This window comes from Hyperoodon ampullatus (genome assembly GCF_949752795.1).
Source record: "Hyperoodon ampullatus genome assembly, chromosome: 15".
NCBI classification, from domain to species: Eukaryota; Metazoa; Chordata; class Mammalia; order Artiodactyla; family Ziphiidae; genus Hyperoodon; species Hyperoodon ampullatus.
In genome coordinates, this window is record NC_136928.1 from 26,180,415 (window position 1) to 26,193,015 (window position 12,601).

A 12,601-nucleotide genomic window follows, 5' to 3' on the forward strand; every position below is an offset into this window, starting at 1 on the left:
TATACACTATTATTTGAACACAATGATATTTAGAGCAGAAAGATCAAGGTGGGGAGTGGGGGAGGAGACAGTTGCATTACCAGAATGATGACAGGGGCTGGGCCCTTCCCAGGAGACAGAAAAGGGAGGCTTACTTCTCTGATCCCTCTCCTTCTGCCCTCCCTGGATCCAGAGCTTCCAGTCTCATCCACTGCAACAAGAGAATCAGCATCCAAAGGGCCCATGCAGCTCCCCTGGCACAGGGCTGTATTCAATGAACATTTGATGAATGAATTTGTTCATTCATTAATTCATTCAGTAATTGTCTATTCGGTGCTTGTCTAGAAAGTAAACTCTCGTTCCATCACCTTTTCCCATGGAAATCCAAAATTTCCTCTCAGCCTCCCCAGAGTCACATACACACCATCACCACCACCACCTTTCACAATGGCTCCTAAGAACCTGGCATGCTCTCCTCCTCAGCACGTGTCTGATGCGACCCACAGTGTTCCTAATGGCAGTCACTCCAGAGAATTCTTGCAGGGATGGAAACGAGCCAGATGGAGTTTGCACATTTGAAAAGCTAGAGGAAGATTCTCCACCTAAAGCCATCTTAAAGTTAAACTTTTTGTAAAATGAATTATCTTTTCCTAAATTATCTGTGGAGTAGGCTAGCCTGGGCTTGCCTCTCAATTCCACCACTGAATAGAAGTATAGCCTTGAGTGAGTTGTTTAACCTTTTCAAGTCTGTTTCCTCATCTGTGAAATGGGTCTTCAATTCCTTATTCCATAGAGCTTTTATAATGATTAAGTGATACGTTTGTAGAGTGCTCAGTGTATGAGATTTCCCTCTTGTGTGTAAATTCGTGTTTTTATATTTGAAGTGTGAATTAAAGTAGAGCTCATAGATCTAAACTCCTCTCTCTTCCATGCCCACCCAAAGACCTTTATTCTATCTGGGCCCAGAATCTTTTTTCTTTTCTTTTTTTTTTTTATCTTGGCCACTCCACGCAGCTTGCAGGATCTTAGTTCCCCAACCAGGGACTGAACCCGGGCCACAGCAGTGAAAATGCCAAATCCTAACCACTAGACCACCAGGACTCTCTTTTTAAGCTGTTAAAATTTGGGAGTAAGATGGACTGAGCTGGGAAGGGCTACCAAATGCCCATTCCCTCTTTATATTCCCTCCTCATCCTCCAGGAGCCAAATGTAGATGCAACTGCCCACCAGAGGTAACCATCCCATGTGTGAGAGTATGTGTATGTGTGTCTGCTGAAGGTGAGGGGCACAGGGGTAGGAATGTGGGCCAGCCCACACCCAGAGCACAAGCTGTGTCCCCCATCTCCTCTCCTATTCACTCTTTCCTCCCCAGCTCTGCCTGCAGGCCTGGCCTCTAACAAGAGGAAGCTGGACCTTTGTCTTAACACAGACCTAGCCCAACTGCCCTTGGCAAAGAGCAGCAATGGCCTGGGAACTTGCCAAAGGAGTAGGAGAATTATCCATGACTAAGAAGGAGGAGGAATGCCGTGGCAGAGGGAAGAACAGCAGAGGGATGGAGAACCTGGGGCTGGCCAATCTGGCCTGACGGGGCAACCTGGCGAGCCCTGGACACCGGCCTAGCCAAACTCCTCCACTCCCCCTCCCTCCCAGGCAGCAAGATGCCAGCATGGATTTGAGACATGTGTGCCCTGTATGTCTGGTGTGGGATCACCTGGCCTTAGCAATGCATTTGGATTAGAATCAAACCCAGAGTCTGAAATACAGTATAAAGGACATGCTGCCCTGTGTGTCTAATCCTTACAGACAAGTGCTGGGTTTCTGCATTTCCTAAATGGAAACACATGTGCTGCTAACATAGAACTATGTCTGTGGCATTTGTTAGGTCATGCTGCACATGCATGATTTCCAGACACAAGAGAATAAATGCAAGTGTGTCAGCATGTATTTTGCAGGTGATTATGTGATGACATATTCTGTGAACACACTTGTAGCATTGTTGTGGGGTGGTGGGTAGGGCAGCTAGGGATGGAGATGGATCTCACAGTGCAGCTAGCGATGGAGATAGGTCTCACAGTCCTTGTAGAATAAAAACCAAAATCCACCTTCTGGTCCATAGTAAACACTTAAGGAATGAATACTGTATGAACAAACATTGAGAAGCTGAATGAATGAATGTTTGCATAATGAACACAGGGTGAAAGACCTGAGAATTTGGTGGAGTTTGGGCATTCTTGGCACTCTCCCTTGAAAAAGGAGGCTGGGCAAGGCGGGCTGGGAGATACACTGCCAGTCATGCTGTAGCCCATCACCCCTGACTGGCTTTGTGCCCATTCCTAAGAAAGTAGAGGAGTAAGAGGGAATCCCAGCCCTGCCCCTCCTACCTTCTGGCACCCAGAGTCCCAAGAATTGATGCTCTTCATAAAGAAAAACATACTATCCCATGTATATACCTAATCCCCTAATTTGGTCCAGAAAGGAGTTAAGTGAACTATAACACAAAATGAAATGAAAAAATTTTAAAGATGATAAGATAAAACAAAGGGAAAACCATAGCAGAAGAGAGATGAGATCAGGAGAGTAGGCAGGCTTCTTTGCAAGAGTTGACTAGCCTTCTACAGCCAATATCCACGGCTTCCATAAGGCTATGAAATATTTTTTTTAAGTTTTTCAGAAGCAGCCCAATTATTCCAAGAACTGATTCCAGGGAAATACAGCCTGTAGATTCTCTGTGTGCTCCTGGGAACAACACCCCTAGAGTAAAGTCATTTATACAAAGGTAGAAAAAAAAGTTTACTACACAGGCATCTCAAACCCTGTAGGTGAGAGAAGAGGGAGCAGGAATTGGCCCTACTTCTCTGGAGGACAATTGCCAGTTGTATCAGAATTTTACATACTCTTTGATCCAGAGTTACACTCATTGGAATTTATCCCACAGATATATTCACATTTATTTACTCAAGGACTACAACAACGATGACAAGCAAAAGGTTGGAAACTTCCTATACGCTAATGGATAGGGGACAAACTGACCTCCCTTACAGTGGAGTACTATACAGCCTTAGAAAAGAATGACCAACCTCTCTATGTTTGGATATGGAGCAATCGCTCAGCTATTATAAGCAGGGGAAAATTCTATTGCAGGACAGTGTGTATGCTTGCAATATGTATAATTTTTTTCTTAAAGAATACACAGGAAATTTAGACGTGGCTACCTCAGGAGGGAGGTGAGTAGAGAAAAGAGGGACTTTTACTTTTCAATTTATAATATACCCTTCTGTGCTAATTGACGTTTTCTCTCACGATATGATCCTTTTTAATTTAAATAAGTTATTTTTCCTAGAACAAACTAAACAACAAAAAACTATTAAGAATATGAAAAACACACAGATGTGAGCAAATAATGAATAATGGCAATAATCTCTATGGCTTATTGAGTGCCCCGTGCCTAGAATTTCATATGCTGTGACCCAATTAATCTTTATAGCAAATTTATGAAGTAGACGTACGTATCTCCATTTCACAGGTGAGGAAACTGACGTTCGGGGAGATGAAATGACAGAGCTAGAAGGTGGCAGAGAGAGGATTCGAACCCAAACTGTGGAATCCCTATGCCCACTGTCTTTCCTAACCGTCCTTCGGCCTCTCCCTCCAGAAGAGAAGTGCACTTACTTGACGTCCGGACCCACGCGACGCAGCGCCCCAGCCAGGCGCACCCGTGGTCCCGGCGTGCACGGGGCTCCACGCTCAGCGAGTGCGCGCGCACGCAGCGGCGCGGGCCCGGCGGCGGCAGTGGAGAAGACGTCACAGCCCGAGTTTTCCTTTTCGGGAGTCCCCGGTACACATCCTGTGTCCATGTTTGGGCATTTACGTCACGGCGGCTGGGCCGGGGCCTCCCGAAATGGCAGTGGCCCTGGGAGTCGGAAGCCCTGAGCCAGCGCCGCCGCTGCTATATAAGTGGGGGGGCCGCGGGTTGGGGGAGCCCGGCTGCGCTTTGGACAGGCGAGGAACCGCCACCCGAGGCGGGTCCCAGCGAGCAAGGGCGCCTCGGCCACCACCAACCCCGCAACCCTTTCCCAGAGGTGAGAGCCCGGAGCCAGGAGCCCGAGAGCCTAGGTCTGCGAGGCGCTGGGCGCCCCGACTGTCGGCCATCCGCGCGCCCCCAAGCCCAGCGGGCGAGGCCCCCGGAGCCCCGCAGCCGCAGCCGAGCCATGCTCCACCTTAGCGAGTTTTCTGGCCCCGACGCACTCCTGGTAAAGTCCACCGAGGGCTGTTGCTCTGAACCCAGTACCGAACTGACCCGGCTGCCCGCCAGGGACCCACCCGCAGCCGCCGGCTATCCCGCAGGTAAGGAGCGCGGCCAGGGGTGCTCAGACGGCGGCGGAGCGCGGGGACGCAAGGTGCCTGAGAACAGGCAGGGACTGGGATGCTGGAGCTGTGGGGCTAGGGGCGGAAGGAGATTCGGGGTCCTGTGTGTGCGCACCCCCAATGCCACCCCCACCCGGCCTCCAGCGCCTCCGCAGGAACCTGTGCGTGTATCAAGGCGTCCTTTTGCCTTTGCACGTGTGTTTTGCGTGTGCATGTTTGTATGTGCGTCTTGGGGCGTATGCTGGCTCCGGCTGGGTCAGAATGTGCAAAAGGCACTTTGTGTGTGCCAGTGCGCACCAAGGGCTTCTTGGGTAGGGGCTGCGGGCTCCGAGGCACGGCCTTTGATGTGCGCGGAGCTGATTCCTGCTCCCTCCTCAGCAGGTGACTTCTTGAGCTGGGCCTTGAGCAGCTGCGGCGCCGGGGGGGACTTAGCCGACTCCTGCTTCCTGGAGGGGCCTGCGCCCACGCCTCCTCCCAGCCTCAGCTACAGTGGTAGCTTCTTCATCCAGGCAGTACCCGAACACCCGCACGATCCGGAGGCACTCTTCAACCTCATGTCGGGCATCCTAGGCCTGGCACCTTTCCCGGGCGCTGAGGCGGCAGCATCCCGGTCTCCTCTGGACGCTTCTTTTCCCGCAGGCTCCGACGCCTTGCTGCCAGGACCGCCAGACCTTTTCTCCCCGGATCTGGGCGCTACTGTCTTCCCAGAGGCGTTCTGGGAGGCCTCACCCTCGGCGGGCGCCCCCTCACAGTGCCTGTATGAGCCTCATCTCTCCCCACCCGACGTTAAGCCCGGCCTCCGGGCTCCTCCGGCTTCTCCTGCGCTGGACGCTGCCTCGGCCTTCAAAGGTCCCTACGCTCCATGGGAGCTGCTTTCAGCCGGGGCTCCAGGGAGCTGTGGGTCACAGGGAGGCTACCAGGGCGCCCCGGAGGCCCGTTTCCCCCCGATGGGGGCCAAGATTGAAGACCTGCTGTCCATCAGCTGCCCCGCGGAGCTGCCGGCTGGCCCCTCCAGCAGACTGTACACCACGGGGGCCTACGATGCTTTCCCGCTGGCCCCGGGTGACTTAGGGGAGGGAACCGAAAGCCTCCCGGGGCTCCTGACCCCTACTAGTGGGGAGGGAGGGAGTAGCGGCGAAGGCGGAGAGTTTCTGGATGGTACGCAGCCTGAGCTTTCCCCGCTGGGCCTCCGCAGCGCCGGGGCGGACTTCCCGAAACCTCTGGTGGCGGACCTTCCCGGGAGCAGTGGCGTGCCTGAGCCTCCAGGACCGCCGCCGGTCCCATTCCCCACAGCCAAGGTGCGGCGCAAGGGGCGTCGGGGCGGCAAGTGCAGCGCACGCTGCTTCTGCCCTCGGCCGCACGCCAAGGCATTTGCTTGCCCGGTGGAGAGCTGTGTGCGCAGCTTTGCGCGCTCTGACGAGCTCAACCGCCACCTGCGCATCCACACGGGCCACAAGCCGTTCCAGTGCCGCATCTGCCTCCGCAACTTCAGCCGCAGCGACCACCTTACCACACACGTGCGCACCCACACAGGCGAGAAGCCCTTTGCCTGCGACGTGTGCGGCCGCCGCTTCGCGCGCAGCGATGAGAAGAAACGGCACAGCAAGGTGCACCTCAAGCAGAAGGCGCGCGCCGAGGAGCGGCTCAAGGGCCTTGGCTTTTACTCGTTGGGCCTCTCCTTCGCTGCGCTGTGAGGGTGAAATGGGTTTGCACATTGGGGCGCCGCAGTCCGGCGCGCACGAGAAAACCTGCCCACCCCTCCCCGCTCCTCTGCCCACTTTTTTCCGGCACGCCCTCGGGCGGGCCTCTGGCCCGGCTTCTAGTTCCCTTGAAGCGCCCGCCGCGCACTCCCCGTACAGCACTAGCTCCATGGACAGCTCCCGCGGTCCGGGCGCTGTCTTCCGAGTCAGCCGCGCTTTGGAGGGAAGTTCTCTCAGGCCACCCACTGAGTAGGCACTTCCCTGGGACTTGACACTCTTTTGTAATGGCGCACGCCCCACGCCCTCTCCTAGACCCCCAGAGAGGGGCAGGGGCAGAGCCGAGCTGGTCTCGCGCGGGGTTTTGTACAGCAATGTCGTTTTCAGCAGCCGTTGGTTGTAACGTTTTGCTTTGGGGTTATTTCCTTTTTTGTTGTCGTTAATTTTTGTAAAGCAGACGCTATTCTCAAGCAGTTGACAATACTGTTTATTTTTGCAATTAAAATTATTGTGCTAAAAGCTTACTGAATCTGCCATCCAAGCTCCTGACCATTCCCCCACCCACTCCCCCAGGAGTGTATGTGCCAGAAGAGAAGGGAGATCCTCACGCTCATGGCATCATTACACACCTACCGTCAGGTACTTTGGCACGTGGTAGGCATTCAATAAATATGTACTGAATTAACGAATGAATTTAATCACAGCTGACCTAAGGGTTCAAGGTGTTTCTAGAACTTGAGAGTGGTTGAGAGGCTTAGGTAGTAAACATTGTGCATCTATTATCCTTCTCAGTCCTCACAATCCTGAGTGCAGCATGAGGAAGCAAAATACATAACTTGCTGGGTAACCCAGCTAGGAACAGACAGGGTCCAATTCAGATCTGTCTGGCTCCAAAGCCAGTGCTTTTTTTCCCAACCCCAGAATGGCGGCACCTCAGCTTATCAGCACTGTTTGGAAAGGCATCCTACCAAGAGGTGAAATAGATTTATTTGGCAACTAGAGGGAGCTCCAGGCAGTAGCAACAGCAGCAAAAGACTGCAGTATTTCAGTGCTGTTTGTGAACACCCAGAGCCTTGGGTATCACAGAGGCTCCAGCCAGTGCCTATGCATCTGTATGAGAATCATATGCTGTCAGGCCCAAAAGGGACTCAGCATTCAGCTAGACCGTTGCTGGGCAGAGCCAAGCCCAGTAAGGAGAGGGTGCTTGCCAGAGGCTGCTTTTCCCACAGCAGCCCATTTACCATCTAGTCAAGCACTGGCCACATCCCCTTTTCCCTAACTCTCCTTCCAGATGAAACTTCCATAACTTTTCAGGGCGGGGGGTGGGAGGTGGAGCTAGGAGGGTGGTGAGGAAAGTATGATCCTGTGATGGGCAAAGTGGGGAATGGGTGAAACTCCCCCCACACACACACACTTTACTCCCTAAATTCCCAACCCAAAAGCTTTTACTCTTTCTGGCGATCTTGGGTAGACGCTGGAGCATTAAAAGCCTGCTGTGCTCCAATCTCTCCTCCCCAACAACTCCTCTCTGCTAAGGAAAGGATACAGCCTGTCTGGGGGCTTCATTCTTTTTTGAGCTGAGCTATTCTTGAATTAAGAGAGTCCTACAGCCCTAGGATGCCAGATCAACCCAGCTTCTAATCCTTTGGCTACTTCATCCCTTCACTCTCAGATGTGCTCACCCTCCACCCCCACAGTCCAGTTGACCAGAGACAAAATTATCAATTCAATTATCAGTGAATTCCACCCATTTTTCTCCGAGTGGTAAGTGCTTTCATGTGGTTGAGTACCTTGCATCTAATGAACCAATTTGTGGTAAAGGATTCAATACTACCTCTTCTAGGAGAGTTAGCATTTTAATAGAGTAGCCTATAGAGGGCAATGTTTAACCCCGTAGTGAGGCTCAAATGATGGACCATCAGGCACTGTAATAGGGAAGTGGTAGATACATGGAGACATAAGAAGATGATGACTCTCATTATCTTACTATTTAAGTGACCACACCTTTCACTTATAGGCATGGACCACCTGACTTCACTTTCCATGCAGAGTAGGGTAAGAAAGAGCATAAAGTCCCAGATTTCAAGCAACTGGTCCCAAACCACACAACCCGAACAAAGGAAGAAGGGCAGACAGGCTGTAGGTGGGTGGTGTCTAACCAGTCCACTCTTGCCCCCTTGAGCAGCATTCCATCAAGTACTATCAGCTTTGTTGTGCCCCACCTTGTCCTCATACCCACCTAGGCCTAAAATCACTGATGAGAAAATTGCACCCCAAAGAAGTGACTTAGTAGTGGTGCTGGTACCAGGACCCAGCCTGGTTCTACAACTCCCAGCTGAGAAGGCCCTCCTATTACTCCCAAGGGAAACTGCTCCATTTATTGGAACTTCCCCTAGGGACTTTGATGGAAAAGAACGTTAGGCCAGAGGTGGAAAGAATTAAATAAAACAATCAGAAAATCGTCCCAAACCCAGGACCCAAACATAATCGGGTACTAACAGAGAGCTCATTTTCTTTACTTGCTCCTATTTTTTATCTGGTCCTCAAAATGTTGTTTCCCCAGACTTAGTTCTGAGCCCCCTCCTTCCCCATTTCCACACTCTTCTTGGAGAGCACATTAATTCCTAGGCTTTCAGCTATCACTGATGCATAGATGACTTCTAAGCCAGCCAGCCCTCATCTCTACTCCAGCTGAAGCCCATGGTTCTGACTAATGAACACCTCCATATGGGGATGTTCACCACAATTTCAAATACAATCTATCTAAAATCAAATCATCCTTCCATATACCCAGTTTATGCTAATGGCAACCATCATTTGTTTGGTTCCCCAAAATCACCTAAATAACTACAGTTCTTCTGTGGGATTCATTTTTTACCCCTCTTTCCCCCACATCCAGGCTGTCACTCACACTTACTGGATCTTACTGAAGTTCTAAAGGGTCTTATCTACTCTAATTCATGGTACATCCTTTCACATACTGTGATTTTCAGTTTGTGAGCCCATCTTAAGTGGGGATTTACCTGGTCAGTAATATTCTGTAGCCTGGGTTGAGGGTATGTTTCTCCTGAGCAGTTTAGTGCTTGCTTCTGCCAGGCATTCCAGGAATATCAACTGACGAAGACCAATCTTTATGTTAATTTCTTGGCTTGGGGTTCTTGTACTATGCAGGTGTTGTGAGTTTAAACTCTAACTCAAGTAGTTATAAATTCTCAGAGGCAACTCCCCCTTCTCCACCCAGGGCCCAGGTCAGGACAGACAAGCAACGTGGGAAGGTATTCCTTCCCCATACTTCCTGGGGTAAGTCACAGCACATCTTGAGCTTACATTTGTTGGTCTCAGTTCCCTTGTTTTGGTCCAAGTAGATTTCCTTCCCTTTCTTGCAAGCTCAGCTAAGCATTTCAGATGTCTGTTATGTTTTGTGAATCAGTCCATGCATTCTTTAGCAGGAGGGACTTTGGTTTATTCCACAGTATTGCTGAAAACTAAAGCCAGAAGATATTGATTCCTCTTTTAAAATATTTCCCCCATTTATCGTTTCTGTTCCTATTGCCAGCACCTCAGTCCATTCCACCCCTTCCACATACACCAAACACTTTGGCTATGACAATCACATAATAGTTGGAAGGAGCTTACACGAACATCCTGTCTGACCCCTCATTGTACAGAGTAGGAAACTGAGGCCCAAGAAGTTTGGGATTTTCTTAAGGGGACACAGATGATGAGAGACTGAAGTGGGCCTTGAACTTGGGCTTTCCAGTTCCAAGACCAGTGCATATCCATATATCCACTTGTTTCACAAGTTTTACTGAGCGCCTACCATATGTTGGGCCCATGGTTCCCAACTTTTTTACTTTCTAGTGCACCTGAGGAGTTCAATACACACACATCAGTAACAAAGCCTCGCTCAAATCCTGACTCTCACTCTGGAGAGACAGGGAAGAGTAATAAGAATCTTGATGAGGCAGGATATGGGGGAGAGTTTGACAAAGCAACCCAGAGTGCTACTTCCTCCCTCTTCACCCCAACCTCTGTGCCCTGTTTGAAACAAGCCTGCACTACACCAAACTGCTTCCTGTGGTCCCTCTGCCTCCATTCTCTCTCCTTCCGTTTCACACTACACAGCACTACTGATGTAATTTCCCTAAACCATTATTCATAGTGTTTTATCCCAAACTGACCACAATTTCCACCTTCCTACAAAAAATACATCGCACTTAAAGCCCTCCATATCTGATACAAACTTATCATCCACCCTCCTCTGTAGTCTCTCCCTTTGCTCCGTGCTCGTTCCTCCCCCCTACGAATTGTCCAAATCCTCCCACCGTTGAGCTCCTTCAAGGGCAGAGACCTTGTCTGATCATCCACATGTGTGGCCACCATATCACTGGGCCTTCTGCCCAGCACAGCTTAAGTGCTTAATTATTGGGTTGATTGGTTGGCTAAAAGGAGAAGAGAAAAAGAGAAGGGGAAAGAGGAAGGAAGGAAGGTGATTGGAGAGCATGAAACTGGGAAAGGATCAGGAGGGAGATGGGAAGAAGCAAGATTGAGGCACCGATGCAATCCATGGGGTCCCATGAGTAGGACCACACTTCTGGATGGTCTGTGCCTGTCTAATTCTTCCTGAGCCCATGATTCTCTGCCTCAGGTCTGGGTCCCCAGATGTGTCTGTCATTCAGTTTTCTCTCTCCCTTTTGGCTTTTCTGGCCCACATGAAGTGGGATTCAGTTTAACATTTTTAGAACTGTGGTTCCCATAACAACCAAGCAGGAACTGTTGTCCATGAAATGTAGCCTGGGCACACATGCACACACACATATGCACATGTGTGCACGTGCGCACATGCACACCCGAATACACACATAAAGTACATGCACGCCCACTTACATACACATGTGCATTCGCTCGTATATACACACCCATATGCACAAGCACACCCACATGTACACACATGCATACATTCACACGGGCATGCACTCACAAACACAATGCACACACATGTATATGCACAGATATACACCTGTATGCACGTGCACGTATGTACACATTCATGAAAACGTGTTCATACACAAGCATGCCTCAAATTGTTTTGTTCTTTAAAAAATTTATTTATTTTATTTATTTATTTTTGGCTGTGTTGGGTCTTCGTTGCTGTGCACGGGCAAGTGGGGGCTACTCTTCGTTGAGGTGTGTGGGCTTCTCACTGCGGTGGCTTCTCTTGTTGCGGAGCATGGGCTCTAGACGCGTGGGCTTCAGTAGTTGTGGCATGTGGGCTCAGTAGTTGTGGCTTACGGGCTAGAGCACAGGCTCAGTAGTTGTGGCACACGGGCTTAGCTGCTCCACGGCATGTGGGATCTTCCGGGACCAGGGCTTGAACCTGTGTCCCCTGCATTGGCAGGCAGATTCTTAACCACTGCACCACCAGGTAAGTCCCTCAAATTGGTTTTGCATATTCATAGGAAGCACAGAGTGAGAACAAACATCCCTAGAAGAAAAAACAATATATGGATATTTTTGGCAATCTGCAAAAGCAGGTGGATGTAGGGAATCTTCATTTTGGCAGTGGAAGGCTCAGTGGGCTTAATACAGCAAAGGGGTGGCAGGAGGGCACTGTATTCAAGCACAGACTTTGGAATTTGGTGACTTGAGTTCAAATCCTGACTGTGCTCTTTTTTGAGCTCTGAACTTTAGTTTCCCAATCTGTAAAGTGGGGATAATAATAATACCTACTCAATAGGTTTGACAATTGAATGGTATGCATAAAAATGATTAGTGTAATGCCCGGCATTTGGTTAATAGGAGCTGGTATAACTTAGGTCTTAGGAGAAGTGATTTCTTATTTGCTCAATCTAAGACTTTCTTGAGGAGGAAGGAAATTCAGGAGCTAGGGGTAGGAACAGAAGATGTGGGGGAGGAGGGAAGTTTGAACTGACTGGCTTGGGTCCTTATTAAATTTGCCTTTCTTCAAAAGCCACCTGACAACTCTACAAATTATCCCTCCAGATACTAAATGCCCAATGTCCCTGCCTTAGCAGGAATAGGATGGGGTCAAGGAAAGTCCCCATCAGCCTCGTTTATTGGAAAATCCTGGGGCTATGCTGGATTTCTGTTCTGCTGCAGCTGTACGACCCCTAGTGGTCTTGGACCTCAACTCTGCCCAAGCCAGTTTCTTTGACGTTGTCCAAGCACTACCCCTAGCCTGAAATGCCATTTCTTCTTTTCCTCATCCAAAGCTCAGTTCATCTCAGCCCTGGGCTTAGTAGCCCCAACACCCTATCTGATTTACCCACTGCAGCCCTGTAAACTTCCTCCAAGCCCAGGACAGTCAGATTGCTCCTGCTTCAACAGCTGGATGGGCCTTAAGCCAAGGGCGGGCCCTCTAGGTGCTCCAGTCCCAGGGAGCCAGGCTTCTCCCCTAACCAAGTTTGAGGTGGGAGTGGGTGGGAAGGAACCAGGGCCGGAGCCCACTGTCCCTTTCTTCCTCCGCCAGGTCGCGGATAGGATTTGTGACGGGGACACGTGCTCCTAGATGGCACCCTTAAGGGCAGGATTGGGTCCGG

At 50.3% G+C, this 12,601-nt stretch overlaps 1 protein-coding gene across 2 annotated transcripts; it reads left to right on the forward strand.

Moving 5' to 3' along the window:
• Window positions 1-3,877: 3,877 nt before the first annotated feature.
• On the forward strand, window positions 3,878-6,038 carry EGR4 (early growth response 4; the record flags this gene model as incomplete). Of its 2 annotated transcripts, none has more annotated exons than XM_079721267.1 (2): window positions 3,878-4,323; window positions 4,723-6,038. In XM_079721267.1, 2 exons carry the CDS (start codon window positions 4,188-4,190, stop codon window positions 6,036-6,038), a joined length of 1,452 nt encoding a protein of 483 aa, XP_079577393.1. The 2 variants fall into 2 exon arrangements, with proteins under 2 accessions (XP_079577393.1, XP_079577394.1); XM_079721268.1 differs by having other exon boundaries at window positions 4,188-4,323; window positions 4,726-6,038.
• Window positions 6,039-12,601: the final 6,563 nt, after the last annotated feature.